This window comes from Nyctereutes procyonoides, unplaced genomic scaffold (assembly GCF_905146905.1).
Source record: "Nyctereutes procyonoides isolate TBG_1078 unplaced genomic scaffold, NYPRO_anot_genome, whole genome shotgun sequence".
Taxonomy (NCBI): Eukaryota; Metazoa; Chordata; class Mammalia; order Carnivora; family Canidae; genus Nyctereutes; species Nyctereutes procyonoides.
In genome coordinates this window covers 36,368,250-36,389,056 of record NW_026575142.1, presented here as the reverse complement: position 1 = coordinate 36,389,056, position 20,807 = coordinate 36,368,250, and the positions used below count along the sequence as shown (strand labels likewise).

Genomic DNA, 20,807 nt, shown 5'->3' with positions numbered 1-20,807 from the left:
TGAACACAGAAGTATACAGAAGGACAAGAACCCCTCTTTCTTTTCAGATATACTTTGTACTAGATAAAATGAAAAAGAAAATAAAGTCCTATCATTTACTACTGAGCATCCAGCAGAGAAATTAGGCAAAGGGGGTCGTGTCATTTACTTCTGTGTGTGCCAGTGAGCCAGTGCTCAAAATGCTGGCCCCAACACCCACTTGCCACTTGCTACTGGACAGGTTCATTAATCTTTCTCATGCTGAGTTTTCTATCTCCACGTGAGGTAATAATGAAAACTGCCTAGCAGGAGTACAAGGGAGAATAAACATAATACATTTTAATTGCTTTTGGTGTAATTTATGGCATGTAGTAGGTGCTCAATAAAAGTTCACTGTTGTCTTATGTAGCACAGAATGCCATTCTATCATAACACACCTACATAACAACTACGGTATGCTTTGTTATAATTCCACTTCAGCATGTCATTAGACATTGTGCAGTAAGTTAGGATTTTCAGGACTCCATTTAACAATTATCACTATGGTTACTAGTTATTCTCCAGAAAAGGTTAAACAGGAAATGAAAATAGGCCAACGATCATTCACCCCAAAATGGCTATTCTAAAATGATCTGGCTAATTATTTTAAATTAAATAATTATCACTTTGATTGTCAGGGCACTGATGTGATGTATGCTCACATCCTGGCAAGAAAACTGTCACCCCTCAGCTTATTTCTCACAGGTAGGATGGGAAGGACAAGGGACCATACTGGTGACAACTTCTCCCGGGGCCCCGCTTCTCTGCCTACCAGCTCAGTACCCTTAGGCAGGTTACCTCCCTCTGCTGCCTCACCCATAAACATTAGTAAAGTCACATTCACAGAGCTGTGGTCACAGAACCAAAGACAAACAGAATGCTCCTGGCTCTTGGTGGCTATGCATTAAATATCTTTATTTCTCTCCACTGCCATTCAGGGTTACTATGAGCATTTTATTATGTAATACAAGATTTCAGTCTACCATAACAGGTTTAAATAATAATAATTGCAGTATGTTTAATTATAATTTCATTCAATAATTCATTTGATGTTACCCAGTAAGTTACCATTTGTAAGACTTGATATAATAATTATCACTATGGTTACTAGGTAGTATATCAAAGCAAATTAGAAATGAAAGACAACCAGGGCATCTGGGTGGTTCAGTTGGTTAAGCATCCAACTTCAATTTCGGCTCAGGTCATGATCTCAGGGTCGTGAGATCGAGCCCTACATCAGGCTCTGCGGTAAGCATGAAGCCTGCACAAGATTCTCTCTTCCCCAACCCCCACCACCCTCCATGCTTGCATGTATTTTCTGTCTTAAAAAGATTAAAGTGGATTATAATCATTAAAAAAAGAAAGGTAACCATGCCAGATACAATTAGTATAAAATAGTATTATATTAACATAAAATATCGATAATATTCATGTATTAGTACTTAATATAAAGATGATCTAAAATATAATAAAATATAAAATGGTAGCTGTTGCTGTTGTTATATTATTCGAGAACAGAATATTTTCCCACAGAAACTGTACAATGGATGCCAACATGATGATGACGGGAATTCCTATTTTATGAATGCCTGTGTTACATTTGCCACTGAGCAACATTCACTCCGGGTGAGATTACATGTAATCACCCAAACCGCTGGGTGTTTATGCCTCATATTTTGTTTGAGGACATGGATGGGAGATGTGGCATAGCACCTGCAGCGTCCTGGTGACTCAGAGGCCCCACCGCTCTACCCCTCCTCTCCCCTCACTGCTCTGTGAGGTCACATTTGTGCAGGGATATCATGGAGGAGCACTGAGGTTCAGAGAAGCCCAGACACCCCTTTGGTTCTAAAGAGGCTTACTTGAATGTGGAGAGGAAATGTCTGTCCCTTAAATGTCCTGATGTGTCATCAATTGTCTCATTCTAAACTTATCAGAGGACTCAGGCCCTGGGGAGGGACACCTGCTGGAAGTGGTCCCCTAGTCAGCTGGACATATGTAACCCCATGGTCCACAGATGAGATACCAGGATCACAGACTCAGTGATTTGAGGGCCCTGGGAGCTTGAACACCAGCTGGCTTTGCCTCAAATCATGCGGAGGAAGACAGAGGTCGAGGACCGTGTGGGCCCCAGGTTCACACAATTAAGTGGCTGCACAAGATACAGGTCTCCACTCTGAGTCTGTCAATCAGCTCCCCATACGACTGAAGGCTCTACAGCCACCACGCCTTCAACACTTGGACCTTTTCCCCCTGAACTTTATGTTTTTATTATTTAATTTTATTTTATTTTACTGTAGTAAGAACATTTAACATGAAGTCTACCCCCTAAACTTTTTTCTTTTAAAGATTTTATTTATTTACTCATGAGACACACACAGAGAGAGGCAGAGACACAGGCAGAGGAAGAAGCAGGCTCCCTGTGGGGAACCCAATACGGACTCAATCCGAGGACCCTGGGATCATGGCTTGAGCCAAAGGCAGACGCTCAACCACTGAGCCACCCAGGTGCCCCTACTCCCCAAAACTTTTAAGTGCACAATGTAGGTACAACGATGCAGAGCAAATCTCTAGAACTTGCTCATCTCGCTTAACTGAAACTTTGTGCTCATTGATCAGGAACTCCCCATTTCCCTCCCCCCTCAGCCCCTGAGGGGCCCTTTGATTCCACCACCATTCTCCTCTTTGAGTTTATGAATTTGATAGACTCTTCCTGTGTCTGCTTAAGTGCATGTAGCATGATGTCCTCAAGATTCATCTACGTGTTACATGCTGAGCGACGTGTTCTTTGTAAACGGCTGAATAGTTATTTGATCATATGTGCACATTTTCTTTATCCACTCATCTGTCAATGGACATCGAGATAAATGTCACATTTGGCTACTGTAAATAGTGCTGCATTGAACACAGGAGTGCAGAAATCTCATCAAGATCCTGATTTCGATTCTTTCAGATGTGAAGGGATTGGAACCCTGGCACCCTGTTGGTGGGAATGAGAAATGGGCAGCTGCTATGGAAAACAGTATGAAAGTTCCTCAAAAATTACTCAGCCATTAGAAACGACAAATATCCACCATTTGCTTCAACGTGGATGGAACTGGAGGGTATTATGCTGAGTGAAGTAAGTCAATCGGAGAAGGACAGTGTATGTTCTCATTCATTTGGGGAATATGAATAATAGTGAAAGGGAATATAAGGGAAGGGAGAAGAAATGTGTGGGAAATATCAGAAAGGGAGACAGAACATAAAGACTTCTAACTCTGGGAAATGAACTAGGGGTGGTGGAAGGGGAGGAGGGCGGGAGGTGGGGGTGAATGGGTGACGGGCACTAAGGGGGACACTTGATGGAATGAGCACTGGGTGTTATTCTGTATGTTGGTAAATTGAACACCAATAAAAATTAATTTATTAAAAAAAAAGTTAAAAACGAAACTACCATATGATCCAGCAAGCCCATTTCTGCATGTTTACCCAAAAGAACTGAAAATGGAGATCTTGAAGAAATGTGAACATTTGGAAATTTTAAGAGCAGGGTTTTGAGGAAAAATCTCATAGCTGTCCAAGAGGGCCCTTACCTTGTCTGCACTCAAGTTCTTATTGAGATTTAAATAAAGGCTTGGAGATTTATTCAAAGACAAGGATATATGAATTTCACAGGTGATACTTGGGAAATCTTTTCGCAGTATTTCAGTTTTAACATGGTGGAGCAAGAGAATATCCTCAAGTCTTTTATAACTTGTTAATACTTGGAACTTGAAATCAACTCTTTTTCTATAAATTGCTATAGTACTCAGGAAATTCGAGTCATCGTTTCCACAGACACGTCTTTTACTGTGTAAATAACGCTTCATGAGCATTAGCATTAGCTCAGTAGGTTTGAGCTTGGTGAAGCAGCTGTAGTCCAGGAAAAACAAACAGAAACAAGGGTGAGGAAAGTGCCAGAATCTCAGGCATCACCAGCTTTGACATTCACAGCTACCCTGGGAGGAAGGGACTGTTGTCCCCTTCTTGGAGGAGGAGACCAAGATTCAGAAATGCCACGTGACTCGTCACTCATATTAGATATTGGCAAGTGGATAATCAACTTCATGACTCCAAAATCAAAATGTTACCTATGCTTAACAGCTATTATTGTATAGAAGACCTCCATAAAAAACGAACATAGTTTGAGGTTCAAGACTTAAAAACTGTAGCAAGAGGCAGCCCAGGTGGCTCAGTGGTTTAGCGCCAGCCCAGGGTGTGGTCCTGGAGACCGGGGGGATCGAGTCCCACGTCAGGCTCCCTGCATGGAGCCTGCTTCTCTCTCTGCCTGTGTCTGTGCCTCCCACCCCATGAATAAATAAATTAAATCTTAAAAAAAAAAAAACTGTAGCAAGAATCTGACAATCAACATGTTACTTTAAGTAACTGTCATTTTTAAATAAACTTAGGGATTTAATGGATGGGATACATTTTCTCAGTAATCCAACAAAGCCAAGCCCCTCCTTTATCCTTCTCATGTTGCTCAGTTGGCATGAGCTGGCATTAGTGTCTTCGGAGAGACAGGAACTGGAATAAGTGGGAAAAGCTACATGAGAAGAAAAATCAACGTTGTGCCTCTACCATAAAAGAGCAGACTGCACTACTTTACCACAATGATACCTTCTTGGAAGTACATGACCACGAAGAAAAAACAAACAAAAAAACCACCCTAAATTAAAATACCTAAGAACTGATATTAGGCTCATTGGAGACAGGCATGACATTTTTCTGGATTGGAGAAGTGATGCTGTATTTGTTTCATAAACCATAATTTTGTAAATTTGGACACAAAGCAATAAATACATTAACACTTTAGGAAGACATTTGGTTTTTACATTTATAATCAGATGTAACATACACACACACACACACACACATACTCCAGTGACTATAGAGGGGATTCCTTGATATAATTCTTTTTTCATTAAACTGTTTTTAAACCTAATTATTGAAGTCAATTTGTAATAAGAAAATGAATGACCTGAAATGTTTTCTGAGTTATTTGTATTGAAAAGTTTTAGAAACTAAAGTGCTGATCTACCAGAAATAGGAAATGATGTATTTCAGCAGAAAATGAAGCTACCCATTTAAACCATCTTCCTAGAACAAGTGAGTGTTCACGGAATTACCTTGCTCATTTTAACAAATAATTTTATGTTTCAGCATCTGAAATATCAATAAATATCATTCTAAACTGGCACTAAGATTCTTCATGGCCAAAATTCAGTGCAGGCCAACCCAGAAAGAAGTGCTTCTATAATCAGTTATAGCTTCCATTAAAGCTATGGCAATATTTGCCAAGTGAAGGGGAAGGAATCTAATTGCAAATCCCAGTAACAGAAATCTCCTTGCATTGGGCATCTCTGACAAAAATGCCCATGCCTTTTTCCTCTCTGAATTTTCCAAGGCTCTCAGGAGTGTGTGGTTTTTGCATTTCATAAAAACAAGCGTTACTGCAGCACAAAAACATTGCTCAGCCTCATGGACCACGGTTATGAAAACGATGCAAAGAATGACTGGAAAGACCGGCGAGGAAGAATGCCAAGCTAGACCTTATCATGCTGAGCTTCTCCCCCAGGACATGCTCACCCACTGCGTGCACGCTATGCCGCCAGCCCTGGGGGAGCTGGCCGAGGCAGAGGCCCAGCAGCCCTCAGTACTAAGTCATCATTACAGGTACCACAGGAAGAGCAACAGCAGCCTTTGGAATGGTGCTTGCACAAGTGGAATTTTTTGTAAGGATTTAGAGTGTTAAAAGAAATATGACCTGTGAAGGCAGAAGAAAAACAAAACTCTAAGTTGTCCTTTATTTGCTCTGACTTGGGCACCAGTATGCTCTGACGACAGCTCCATAAAGTTTCTCGATCCTCAGAGTGTCTCAGGTTTATTCTGCTTTCTATACCTTCGTGTGGTTCAGTGTGGAGACCTTATGCCATTCTCCCAAACCGAATACAGTGACCAGAGGTAAGCACATTGAAGCTTTTGTCATAGCTTAGAAATCAGAACTAGGAACTCCGGGGACAGTTTATCCCATAAGTGAATATTTAATTCAAGAAGCCTCCAAGCTACTATGAATTTCCAGTATTTCCTCCAAATATTCTCATTAACTAGAGAAACTTACATGATTTACAGCACATATCACATGCAGAGCATCTTGTCAAATGTCACTTTACAGAGCATTTCATGTTTGCAGAGCATCTACTGTGTACAGAGCATCCAGTGTCTAGACATGTCATGTTTACAAAGCATGTAGTGTTTGTAGAACACCTAATGCTTGCAGTATATCAAGTGTGTGCAGAGTACCCAGGATGTGCTGGCTTGAGACTTCCAGCTCTAGGTCATGGGCTGAGAATGAAGAGGTCCATACTCACCACATTACAGCCGGCGCAGTCAGGTCCATTCTCACAGGTCCTGCGGCGAGCTTGAATGCCACCGCCACACTGGGCTGTGCACCGTTCCCAAGGACCCCAGCCCGTCCAGAACATATGCGGGGGGCACAGCAAATGCTCATTGCAGTATCTGTGATGGGGAAATCAAGAGGAAAAGGAAACTGTTCAGGGCAACATGAAGCCACAGACCTTTCCACGGTCCTTCCCTGCACCAGATGTTGAATACATGGGCATGCTCCATGTGGAGGGGCTTTTTGTGTGCGGAGTGGTTTGCACAGTCATGGGGGCAGGTGGGGTACTGGCCATGCTGTGTGCGCACAGACAGTGAGATGCACAGGAGACAATGAAGAAGATGCTCAACTCACAATGCAGGATGGAGCTTCCTGTGCAGCCAATTAGAGAAGAAACAAACAAAACAGAACCCTTCAAATAGACACTCAAAAATGAGACCACACAGAGAATAGCTAGGTAGGGCATTTATCTTCTAAACACAAACACTGAAAGATAAAGTAGGTTATGGACACAAAGTCAGCAAAAGTGTACTTGGAATTCGATTCTCATTCTTGAATCAAATAAGGCTCACAATCCTATTAATATAAAGTAAAGAAAAGTTAAAGCTTGATTACAGCAGAAAGCCTCCTGCTTCCTTAGGTTATTATATTTTTAAATTTATTTGTAGCCTCTCAAAGTGATGTCACACAACCTTAACTCTAAAAGACCACCAGTTATCCTTGACAACTTGAATAACTATTTACAAACACTGGTCCTATTCATACACCCTGTCCTTCTACATATATGTTCATATTGTCAATTATTAGCCAACTATACAAGACCTTCTCTGGCCTTAAATGAGTCAAATTTCTCCCCAGTTTTTAATACTATAAGCGAAATGAAGCCAAGTGAGAGAAACAAATGAACAAACAAAAACCAAGAAGGAAGCAGCCTGGCATTCTACAGGTTACAGCCTCTAGGGAGGAAGAGATTGCTCTGACCATGGTCAAACTTTGTGAGACATATCTGGCAATTTAAAGCACTATTTAAATTCGGTTCTCCATCTATTAAACAGAAATTTAGCTTCTAGAGGACAGAAGCATGCAGGACTTTTTCTAACATGTCTCTCCCCACCCCATCTGGATCCAGACACGAGGCAGAGACTCTCATCTGCAAGGCTACGTTAAGTCACCTGTAATGCCACCGTTTTAATAAACACTAAATCCTGCAGGGCACTACTGCAAAGGGCATTCCAAGCCTGTTTCCATATGACAGGTGTTTAAACCTAAGACGAATACAGGGAAATGGACACAAGCCCAGAACAGAAAATACTATTAATGAGTAGGAAGTAAGGACAAATGGTAGCTGGTTTCCAGAAACCAGAACAAGTCATTTGAGGAAACAAAATTGTACCATCTAGGTTGGAAAGTGAAGACTGGTCTCCAGGGGTTGCTGTCTCATTCCCACTGGTGGCCCGGAGCTCCCTGAAATTTTAGGAGCACTCCCTGTGTCAATGTGAGGTCCAGTCTCTAAAGACTCCACCAGCAGGAAGAGCAGAAGGAGCAAATGCCAACCAGGAGAGTCTGGATTGCAACAGTGCCCGGGAGAGGTGTTCCAAGCTGGACAAACACGATGGAAAGGAACACACTTGGGCTTGGGCTTGGTGCAGTGGGGCGAAGATGGGGCATCTGTGTGAGCGCAGAGAAACACATAAAGATGAACAATAGAGTCATATGTCAGCCTCTCCTTTGTGGGAAGGAGGGAGGCACGTGTACTTCTGGGGGGGAGACAGCTGATGTGTCATAGCAGAAGAAGCCTCAAAGGCAAGAACCATAGGGCACATTTCATTTCTCTAAATGTTCACATAGATGAGTAGTCAGCGGAACCAAACAGTCCTCGCTCTTTCATCTTCTCAACTTTTAAGGAAGAGAAACATAAAACCTCGCTCTTCCAGTTCATACACAGCCTCCCAGGGCTCTGGCTCTCAAGAGTTCAGGGCGATGGACATGCGTAATGTGTAGGTGAGAAAGGGAAGGGGTTTGCTAATTAAGAGAGTGTGGCTTCTAGGTAGGAGAGCCAAAACAAGATTGAGGATACAACAGATGAAAAAAATTTGATCTCAGGAAGCATGTGCAAACAGGCACAACTGCAATAAGGAAAACATCCTGCCTACCCAGGGATTAGTAACATATGTGTCAGTGCATGGAGCATCCAAAAAGGGAGGTGCCATTCAAGAACATGTTTGGGAGGAAAGAAAACCCAGAACATCAGAACTCTCAGCATTTGACTCAAAATATCCACATATACCTTCTCTCACTGTGATAGATTGAGGGGTAGGAGGCCACCTCCCGCTAGGCCGATTGGCCAACATGTAAAATGTATGGACCACCAGGACTCCTTATCCTCATTTTAGCTTTCAGAAACAAAAACAAGCAATAGAAGAATAGGGAGGATAAAGGAAAATCTTGCTAAATATACTTATAAAACACTTTTAATAAAAAGCACAGCAAGGCAGCTACCATCTTCCCATAGCAAAATACATCCTAGAACATAAATACTTTCCCATATTTGCCTATGGCAGGCCACGTCAGAAATCACTTTGTTAGCAGAGCTGACGTCCTACTGCAGGAGAGCCTGAAAACTGCATGTAGCACAGAACTTGCAACCAGGGTCAATAAATTTGGCTGCATTTTAAAGCTATCCACCATTCGCCTTCCATTTTTCGCTCTTTCTCTTGTTACAGCAGTCCTGGGAAAAGAGCTTCAACCAAGATATGTGACTCTGTCACCCTCTGCAAGGCAGGTCGGAAAGGAAAGAAATTGCTAGGCTAGCCAGCAATGCCCCCTTTACGTCTGGGTTTTCACTCACAAATCCACCTCAGGAAAGTGGGCCCAGAGGCAGAGCCCTTCCTTTACAATCCTCAATCACAGGATTCTCTGCAATTTCAAGGAAGCAGGGTCCTCCTGACCCCCAGATCCCCCACTCCAACCAGCATGTGCTCCCGACAGAAGTGCCTCTTCTTGAACTACCCACTGAGTCTCCAGTGTCTTTCCTGGTCACAGACGACAATGGGGATTAGAAGTTAGATACCTTGGCAACTCTGCTGTTCCAGGATTTTTATTAATTTATGGATAAAATATCTATACAATGGACCGGCCAGTGGTTCTTCATCTCTCTAGCCCTCTATACACAGCTAGCTTTTGCCCAATAACAGCTGAACATTCTTGAAGTTTTATTGGCTTTCCTGGATCTCTAGTATCTTAAAGCACTGAAAGTCACAGATGCATTTCATGATGCATTAAAAATTAAGATTTTAATTTTGACCTTGACTGCTCATTCTTATTTTGCATTTAAAAGTGAATTAATAACCCAGCAATATTTCTCCATAAATTATCAATTTTTCCACAAATTAGTCTCTGTGAAAAGAACTGCCTTTCATAACCCAATGTGAACTAGATTCTCAACACTGTATCATTTCTGGTCATATCTTTTTTTTTAATAATAAATTTATTTTTTATTGGTGTTCAATTTGCCAACATACAGAATAACACCCAGTGCTCATCCCCTCAAGTGCCCCCCTCAGTGCCCGTCACCCATTTACCCCCACCCCCCGCCCTCCTCCCCTTCCACCACGCCTAGTTCGTTTCCCAGAGTTAGGAGTCTTTATGTTCTGTCTCCCTTTCTGATATTTCCCACACATTTCTTCTCCCTTCCCTTCTATTCCCTTTCACTATTATTTATATTCCCCAAATGAATGAGAACATATAATGTTTGTCCTTCTCCAATTGACATTCTTCACTCAGCATAATACCCTCCAGTTCCATCCACGTTGAAGCACATTTGTCGTTTCTAATGGCTGAGGAATATTCCATTGTATACATAGACCACATCTTCTTTATCCATTCATCTTTCGATGGGCACCGAGGCTCCTTCCACAGTTTGGCTATTGTGGACATTGCTGCTATAAACATTGGGGTGCAGGTGTCTTGGTCTTTCACTGCATCTGAATCTTTGGGGTAAATCCCCAGCAGTGCAATTGCTGGGTCGTAGGGCAGGTCTATTTTTAACTCTTTGAGGAACCTCCACACAGTTTTCCAGAGTGGCTGCAGTTCACATTCCCACCAACAGTGTAAGAGGGTTCCCTTTTCTCCGCATCCTCTCCAACATTTGTGGTTTCCTGCCTTGTTAATTTCCCCCATTCTCACTGGTGTGAGGTGGTCATATCTCTTCATGCTACAAGCTGCGTTCTGCTCTGGTTTGGTCCGTGCTAGTTTCTCACTGCAGTGTCTGTCAGCCTGAACTAGTCAGGGCCCTGTCTAAGCCTCTGCTCCTGGGTTGGCTCAAGCGACCATCCCTTTCCTGGGCCATGTTGAAATAATCAAATCTCTGTGGCACCAGAGAAACTGTACCTACAATAAGTCCCCCACACTATTAATTTTTACCCCAGGAGAGAGCTAGGAGAACCCAGGAGAAGAAAGGAATGGTTTGCAAAGGAGCAGTACTTTAGCTTGCTAATAAGCAAACACACTCCAGAGAGACAGAGAAAAATATAATAAAAAATCATATGATAAAAGAAATCAAATAATAAAAATCATATAGTAAAGTCCCTACTGGTTCTGGGCCTCTTAACTTTGATAATGCAGTGGGGGCAGACTCTAATGTGGTCCCTGTGGTTCCCCCTTCTGGACGTCACACCTTGTGTGATCTCCTCCCAGTCAGTGTGTGTGGTGGGGAGCAGGAGGTGGGAAGGACCCGTGATTTGCTCCTAACCAAGGGAATATGGCAAAAATGACAGGATATCATTTCCATGATTAAATCTACACAGGACTGCAATATGCATTTTTTTAGCAAACTCTCCCCCATCTCCCCATGCCACCGCTTTGAGGAATGAAGCAGTCAGACCTGAATGGCCTAGGTGGTGAGGGATTGAGGGAACTTCTGGCTCAGAGACTCAGTCTGATAGCACCTGGGGAGCGGAATGCTGCTGACCACCATGTGATGTGGGAAGCACACCTCCCGTCAGCCTCAGATGAGACCCCAGCCATGGTCTACGGTGTGTGGCAGGCTCGTGAGATCCAGAAGCAAAGGACCCAGGTAAACTGTGTCCCAGCTACAAACCCACAGAACCTGTGATAAACATGAAGTGCTTCAGGCCCTGACTTAGAGGTAACAGTGTTATGTAATGTCTCCTGAAAAAGATTTTGGTGCCTTAACATGCAGTCTGACTGCAGAAAATCCTAGACATGTAAACGTGACTTTGGGACCAGGTAATGGGTAGAAGCAAGAAGTCTGAGGATCATAGTAGAGAGACTTTGAGGATGCTGCCAGCGAGGCTTTAGAAGGAAATAGAATAAGCACTAAAACTCCACGACAAAACCAACTCAATAAGCAAATGGGCAAAGGACTTGAACAGACATTTCCAAAAATGTAGACAAATGGCCAGTAGGCACAGGAGAAGATGCTCAACATCATTAGTCCTTACAGACGTGCAAATCAAAACCACAATGAGATAATTACTTTATACCTGCTGGATGGCAAGAAAGAAGGAAAGAAAGGAAGAAACAAACAAGCGTTGGCAAGATTGTGGAGAAACTTGAACCCCGACACACTGTTGGTGGGAGTGTACAATGTTGAAGCCACTGTGGAGAACCAATTGGCAGCTCCCCAGAAAACGAAACATTGAATTGCCATATGACCCAGAAATTCCACTTCTAGGTTCATACACTGTCAGGTTTATACACTGAGCACTGTCAGTTACACAAAGAACTCACACAGGGACTTGAACAGACACTCGTATGCTAGTGTTCACTGCAGCACTATTCACAAGGACCAAAAGGTGGAAATAACCCACCTGTCAACTGATGGCTAAAGAGATAAATACAACATGAGAAAGCCATACGGTTGAGTATTATTCAGCCTATAAAGAGGAATGAAGCTCTAACACGTGGTCCAGCACGGATGAGCCTTGAAAACATTATGCTACATGGAATCAGCCAGACACAAGGATGCCAATATCCCGTGATTCTATCTATATGAATATCTCAAATAGGCAAATTTATAGAGAAGGAACATAGATTAGAGGTTACCAGGGGCTGGGAGGAGGGAAAAAATGGGGAATCACTGCTTAATGTTTACAGGTTTGGGGTGATGGTTGGAAATAGGTAATGTTTTATAGTTACACAATACAGTAAAGGTAATTAATGCCACTGAATCAAACACTTAAACATGGTTAAATGGTGAATTTTATGTTAAATATATATATATTTTTAAAGATTTTGTTCATTTATTCATGACACAGAGAGAGAGAGAGAGAGAGAGAGAGAGAGAGAGAGAGGCAGAGATACAGGCAGAGGGAGAAGCAGGCTCCGTGCAGGGAGCCTGATGTGGGACTTGATCCTGGGTCTCCAGGATCAGGCCCTGGGCTGAAGGCGGCGCTAAACTGCTGAGCCACCAGGGCTGCCCTGTTAAATATATTTTACCACCACCAAAATGAAAGAGAAAAGAGGAGCCCAGGATTGGAAACTGGGGGAAGGGAGAACCTTACGACACAGCAGAGAGCTTCCAGGCTGTCTCTACGGTTCTATGGAAAGCGGAACACGTCAGTATGAAGTGAGTTACGCTGCCAAGAAAATTTCCACACAGAGTGTTGGAGGTGCAGCCTGGTTTCTTCTTGCTGCTTATGCTAAAATGTATGAGGAAAGGAAAAAAAAATTGTGGGAAGGAATAACAAACAGGAGGGACCAGGATGGAATAGTTTTGGAAATTCTGAGTCTCTACTGATGGCAAATATGCTCAAATCGATAAATAGCCTCTGAGTACTGTCAGGAATGGCTGGCGTGGAGGAAAAAGCTAGAGGTGTGAGGGTATAACCTCCTGCTAAAACCTCAGAAAGACCAAAGGATCAGAGTAGCTCCAGTTACACAAAGGGTGCTCTCCAGAGGTCAGGAGCAAGGGTGTGCCTCACAGATGGTCTCAATCACAAGCAAGCCACAGGGTGTGGTCCCACACCATCAGGAGGATCCCTGGCTAGAGAGGGCTATCTCAAAAAAGGTCTGTGGGTGTGGATTTGTTTACTAGAGTAAACCTTAAGGAAATCCACAAAAGACCCATAAAGTTTATTTCAGCAAAAATACCAGCTTGCACCAAAACGTACAGAGAAAATACAAATGGAATGAGACTGCTGGAAACCAGAATCCTACTGGCAGGAAACAGGTTGATAAAACTACCCGGCTGCAAGCACATGCTAACTTTCATGAAAAAGAAAAGATGAATCAGGAAGCAGCAATGAGAGCCTAGAAGGCAGAGCCAAGAACCATGCAGAATTATGCATAGGCCCTGAAACTTAATCGAGCAACTCCCAACACTTGTCTGGCTAGATTTCAGAATTTCCATGGAGCAGTGATTCCTCTATACTTTCCAACCCTGCCCCCCGCTCTTTTGAACAGAAATGTCAATAGCTGTTACCCATTGCCTGTCCCACCATCACAAGTTGCGTGTATTGGTGGTAGATACCTTGCTTTGATTTTAGAGGCTGAAAGGATGAGAGGAATGACACCCAGAAAGCCTCATTCATATCTGAGCCTGATTGAAATGATAAGGTTCTGGAATTTGGGGAGATGATTTAATGGTATGAAACTTTTGGGGGCCTTGGGAATAGGTGAAATACGTTTTCCATTTGGAAAGGACATGAATGACTGAGACATGTCATTGACTGTGGCAGATATTGCAAGGTGACCCCAGTGATCCTTGCCTGCTGGTATTCATGTCCTGTGTAATGTCTTCTCTTAAGTGGAGTCAGGGTCTGTGACTTCTAACCAATAGAATACAGCCAGGTGATGGCATGTCAATTTGCAACTGCACTATATAAAACCATACTGCCCATCCCATGAGGAGACTTTCTTCCTTGCCAGATTTGAGGAAGAAAGTGACCATGTCAGAATAGCTCACTTGGCAGGAAACTGAGATTCTCAATTTGACAATCCCCCAGGGACTAAAAGCTGACAACAACCATGTGATCTTACAAATAGGTCTATCCCCAGTTGATGCCCAGATGAGACTGCAGCTCTGGGTGAGCAGAGAACCCAAGTAGTCATACTGAAACTCTTCATCCACTAGGACTGTGAAATAATAAATGTGTGCCTTTTTAAGCCACTAATTTTTTGCAACTATGGTTACATAGGAAGATAAAACTAATACAGATAACGACACTTGCATTTTGATAGTATTGACACAGAGGTCCACTGTTTCATTCTTGTTACTGGCCTCTTTGGGAATCAGTACTTCCACTTGGTTCTTGGTACTCAAGAACATCATTTTCCGGTACCTTTTAGAACAGAAAAACAGTGTCCACACCCTCTAAAGTAAGTGTACAAGTTAGATTATTTTCTTTATCCAGTATGTTAGAAAAAATGGCGTGAATACTTCTGAGATTTTTATTGCCATAAAGCTACCACTGAATCACTCCATCCTGGACATTTTTGATCCAAACGAAGTCACTAACTATAATCTCGGCCTTAACTTAGGGACTTTTCTGGGGGAATCAATTTATTCACTTGGGGCCACTTGGGAGTTCTTTAGGGCTGATGGTATTTAGAGCAGCAGGTGCAATGGTATTACTGTGTATATGTCTTGTCATTGTCCTTCTGTGCCCTCCTATGGAGACCAGAGTCTCCTGGAATCTTGAGTTTAGTTCTCAAATATGTCTAGGGGATGGTGTTCCCTTATACTGTGCAGGCAGAGACACCTCCCATGTAACACAACAAAGAAATCTCAGAACTATTTGCTTGTGAAGACCAAGAAACAGGTATTATGTACTGCTTTTTCTAAGTTTTATTAATCTCTTGATAGCCTGTTAATCTAGAAAGGCTGTTCAATAGGGAAGCTTCAATTTTATAAAAATTTTATAGAGTTTCTGTTCCTACCATCCACCCATTTATTATATATATTCAAATATTCCGCCACTAACAAAATATTTATCTTGCCCAAATAAGCCTGTTTTTTTTTTTTTACATAAAAAGGGAACATTTTAAGTGTAAATCCCCCAAACATGCTAGCCATCCTGATTTTTCCCTGAAGACGTAGCTTTACCATCACAAGTGCATACAGAATGTACATATCTGTTAGCCATGGAGTTAAACAGCAACTTTCTTCCTGTGTGCTCAGCCTAGGAAAGGGGCTAACGGGTGCTACATTTGCAGAGTTACTGGGATCCTAGGGCAACTTCACACTGATGAAGGTGACTCTGCCTGAAAGGGCTGTATTATGTGACAATGTAAGGCATTTTAAAACTTCCAATCAATTTTAAATCTTACAAGGTTTAGAAATAGCAGGGAGACAATTCGCTCATAACCAGCTTTCCCACTTATCAACTGGTATTGGATTGGAAATGATAGATGTCTTAGGGGACTACTTCAAAAACGACCATCCTTGCTTTGTAAAAATTATCTTTCCTTTTCCTCTGAGTCAAAAGGAATGACATCCTAATTGGCAATTTAGGATCACAGTGAAGAAAGAAAGGCACGATTCTCCCCGGTTGTTTTGAGTTTGTAATAAATACCTAGCAGGGAAGGACCTGTACAGTAAACCTGTTGGTTTTGTCTATATAAATATTGATCACATAGCAAAGAGCTGCATATAGTAGTTTTCTAAGAGGCTCTTACTGAACCCATATGACAGATACAATCCTTACTACATTTTAATTAAAAGGCATCAAAAGCCATTTTGTTTCACATGGGTCAATACATTTATATAAGTGGGAAAAAATAGAAAACCTGGGTGGTGTGAAATTCACCTACTTGGATTTTCTCCCAACAGTCATAAACTAGAATGTACTTTACATATGCAGGAAAGAGCCAACCGTCAAAACTGTAGATTTTATGAAGCCAAAGCCAAATGTCTGATTCTAGAAAAAGCAACAAACTGTTCAATGCAAGCTGAACTGAAACATCCCCACGAGGAACTGAAAGCTTACAGCACACACGGAACACGGCGCCATCCGTGTTCCGCGGCGTCCTCCCCGAGCATCTGGGCTAAGAGAAGAGGGTGTCCTTATAAATGCACCCTGACCCTGAATATGTTCTCACCTTGCTCCAGCTGCTGGAGTTAGTTCTGATGGGAAACTCTACTTCATCCAACTACCATCTGGACCCAAGGCCCCCTTAGGTCCTACTTGGAACTGCAGAGTTTGAGACTGGGTCTGGTTGATTTCTAAGACGAACACATTTCCTCCAGCAGACTCACTTTCTGCGTCCCCAGGGAGCCCAGCACAGAGGTCCCCCCTGTCCCTGCATCTCTGCTCCCCTGGGAACTGCTCAGCGGGCCAACCATCCAGGCACGGCGGACGCTGGCACAGTAATGCTTGTCAACACGAGGCTTGGATCAAAAGTAGAGGATGTCAGGAGAAGAACAGGACGGTTTGGCTCAACAGAAAGGGATGCCACAGATAAGCTAAGCTACATCCCAAACTGAAACCGCAGAGAAACGCGGCCGCGCTGGAATGGCAGGAAGCGTGAGGATGGCGGTGCTGGGGGCAGAGCGCGCCTACCTCTCCTCGCGGTTCTGGCCCACGCACACCCGGCCCCCGTGCCGCGGAGTGGGGTTGCTGCAGGATCGCTGGCGCACCTGGAAGCCGATCCCACAGGTGGTGCTGCAGGGAGACCACGAGGTCCACGGGGTCCAGCCTCCATTCCTGGGGAGAGGAAGCAGTGGCGTCACAGAGTCAAACTAGCTCAGCATCTACCGCCGTGTGCGCCCACCTCCAAATTCCTCCACGCGCCCCCCATGTGGACTGTTGGATCCTGGGCTGGGAAGGGACAGGGAAGAGGAGCCATAGGACAGGACTGGACACATCCAGTCCCGTGAGATCCTTCTCCTCGGTATCTGATTTTAGAGTCAAGGTAGGACCTTTGAGACTAATGCTTAAAGTGCACTATTCCTAATTTAAAATGGGCTAGAGAAACTACTAAGACATTTTCGTTATGAAAATGTTAAATTAATGAAGAATAAGTTTATTCTGTTGAAAAGGAATTAGAGATGCCCTGAACCTCTGGAATTTATCTTCTATTTGATTTGTACTATATCATTTATGGTGTATAAAAAGGGCACATCTGAACAAAATATCATCCAAAACGACCTATAATGCTTACTTTTAAAATCTAGTAATATCAACAAAGATCAGAAATTCTGATAGCATTCCTACTGATAAAGAGCATCGTAATGTCCAAAGTTTTAAAACAAACTTCAATAAAAATGAAGGAAGGGTACTATGAATTCAGATTCTTGGCTATTTTCTTAGAATTTGACGAAGATATGGAATATAAACAAAAAGTACAAATTGCACATGACTGTATTTATATTATCCTACACATAATATGATAGGCATATAAACCATAAAATTAAAATGAAAAACAGTTTGTATAAAAGTGTTTTATAAAATGAACCACCACTGACAGGTAGAAGTTTTTGTTGTTGTTTAATGTTGTACTTTTCCTGTATTAAAATGTCTGTATTCAGAATGTTTAGAATTTAAGTATCTCCCTTAGTAGTGAGTCCCTGCTATTAAAAAACAAATTGCAGGCATTTTTAAAGATTTTAACTGTCAAAAGATCTGTTAAATTCAGCATCCAAACTCCCATATGAACAGTCTACTGCAATTGGAATATGTTTATACTTCTCTGATCATATATGCGTTTCTATAGATATGTTGTCCTCATAGGATTTTCATTTCCACTCAAAAAAAAAATCAACTGAAAAAAACATTCTTATTTTTACTTTATACATTCCTTTAAAAATATGTAGTAGTGGAACCTGTGCCATTGAAACTCAAGGTATAAACAATAATTTGAATATACAATTTCTATAATAATTTCAAGTGAAAATTCCTCTGAGAAAATTCTTAGTATATTTTATATTTCTCTATTTTCTGAAACTTCTTCATGATATAAATAACTAAAATACATAGTGATACTTTGATGTATTATATTATCTTAAAGCTGCTTTAAGGTAATTCAACCAAGGAATCACAAAATATGACAAATCCTCCCAAGTTGCTCATAAAGGTAATTAGCTAGTATCTTATACCCTGTTATCCCACACAATTTAAAAAAGATATCAAAAATTCATTGAATTTTCTAAAAAAACAGCCATTTCAACATGAATAAAATGACCTTTGACTCTCAAAGTTTCTTTATATGTCAGCAAAACTGTTAGATACTGCAGGGAACACTGCTTCCAAAATTGTTTGGAAATTCTTAGTTTCCTAAACCTTTTAACAAACATGACATCTTGTGATATATTCTATTTACAATATAGGGAACATGTCGTAGAGAGAGAAGTGGGTAAATGGAAGTATGCATAAATAACAGAAATACATTAAGTTTAGAACTACATGAGTGCAATTACCTACGTGTGTGTCTACTCTTCAGACCTGGGTTTGCAGGCTTGTAAATGTCTCTTAGAAGCAGACACTGTAGCTGGCGGCCGTTAACTAACACCAAGTAAGCATGTATCAGCATACCAATCATTTCGAGGATTAAACCAATCCACAACAGGCCAGTTATGCATTTAAAGCATCACTAAGATGGGTTCAGTTATTCAATTATTAATCTTAAAATAACCACTAAATATATTGCAGGTCTGCTCAGAGGATGACATTTCAACTAGAACCAAAGCCAAAGACATATCAATAAACAGGCTGCAGTCATGCACTTGACTGTCCTTTTTCCCATAAACAGTATCAAAAAGAATATTCATCACTGATCACAACCTTCAAATAGCAACAGTTCTGTATTTTTTATAAAGTTTCTCCCATGCCTCGATGGCAACCATCTCAGTTTCATAAAAAGAATGCTATGTAGACTGCAAAGTTGATATGCCTCTGTTTTCTGTAATCACACAAATCTTTTCTTTTAAAGATTTTATTTATTTATTCATGAGAGAGACACAGGCAGAGAGAGAAGCAGGCTCCCTGTGGGGAGCCCTATGTGGGATTTGATCCAGGGACCCCAAGATCATGCCTTGGGTTGAAGGCAGGCACTCAGCCGCTGAGCCACTCAGGCGTCCTTCACACAAATAATCTAATCTGTGGAGCCCTGCTGTACTCCTTTCAATCTTGTGAAGTGACCCGGGCTGGCCTGAGAAGGGGAGCAGGGGCACAGCAGGTCCGGGTCCTGGCATTGTTGGTGGCTAGCCTCTGATTGGCCTCTCCTCCTGGGGAGGAAGCGCCCTCGCACACTGCGCTCTCACAGAGTGGGATCCCCCATTTGATCTGCTGGGTTAGGGATGTCATAGAAGACCTGCCCAGAATGGTTTTTGCATTCTAAACAGGCTCATGGAAACAAGACCATACTTTTAAAAAAAAATACTGTAAATTAACAAGCAAGTGTGGAGAGAGCTTGAAGACTGATTTGAGAAGCTTTCCTGATGCTTGTTTTAAAATATGAGATGCTGCTGTGGTCATGACACGCCAGGGGCAGGGGAGGAGGAGCATGGAGTGTAGTAACACAATCAAGGGACAGCAGAAGAAGAAGCAGAGGAAACAGGAAAGCAGCTCAGCACATCCCTGTCTGAACTGTTCTCCTGGTTACTCAGGACCAGGACGTTGACCGAGCTGGGGTGTTCTGCGTTCTGACATGCTGCAGCGCAGAGCAGGACTCTGTTAAGGACTGGGCTTCTTCTAGCCCCCAGCTCTCAAAGTCCAAAGGATGGGTGTCGTGCCCTGTCGTGGCCCCAAGGACCGAGGCCCTAGTTTTTCCAGCTGCTCAGAGGGCCGGTGGCTAGGACTGGCAGCTGAGAGGATTGAACCACCATCCAGGGCTGTCCCAGCTCTGGGGCTCCCTGTTCAATCCGTCTTTCAGGCCCACGCACAGATCATTTCTCCCTTCCCTGGACCTTCTACCTTCCTATTTGGCTACATATATTTCTCTCTCTTCTTCCTATCTACCTGGTTCTGCCCCTCCTTCCCCAAGAATTAGAATTCAGAAGTGACAGGGTGTCATGTGGATGCACATTCAAATGTTCATTTTAATTATAAAATAAAACCAAATCTTTCTGACTGATAGTAAGGCTGACATGGCCCTGCTTTGAAAGTCTGGCTTAGCTAATTACTTTATATTGTGGATTTCCTTTCATACATTGAATGACTTCAATCTGCTGCTCTAGGGTAGTAAGAAAACATATTTAAATGATGTGATGTGATAAAAGCATTTAATCAAAAATATATTTGTGGGGCGCCTGAGTGTCTCCATCAGTTAAGCGCCCGACTCTTGATTTCACGATCTAAGGGTCCTAAAAGGCTCTGTGCTCAGCGGGGAGTCTGCTTCTCTCCCGCTCCCTCTATTTCTCTCTCTCTCGAATAAATAAATAAGTCTTAAAAAAAACCCAAAAATATAT

The 20,807-nt window shown here is 42.3% G+C and overlaps 1 protein-coding gene across 10 annotated transcripts in view; it reads right to left on the bottom strand.

Moving 5' to 3' along the window:
* SEMA5A (semaphorin 5A) overlaps nucleotides 1–20,807 on the bottom strand; it is a 476,790-nt gene that overhangs the window by 62,785 nt on the left and 393,198 nt on the right. For all 10 annotated transcript variants that reach the window (XM_055308003.1, XM_055308002.1, XM_055308007.1 and 7 more), the window contains 2 exons: nucleotides 16,963–17,106; nucleotides 6,411–6,558 (listed from right to left, as the gene is read on the bottom strand). In XM_055308003.1, the coding sequence (XP_055163978.1) occupies nucleotides 6,411–6,558; nucleotides 16,963–17,106 (292 nt within the window). The remainder of the gene's footprint in view (nucleotides 1–6,410; nucleotides 6,559–16,962; nucleotides 17,107–20,807) is intronic.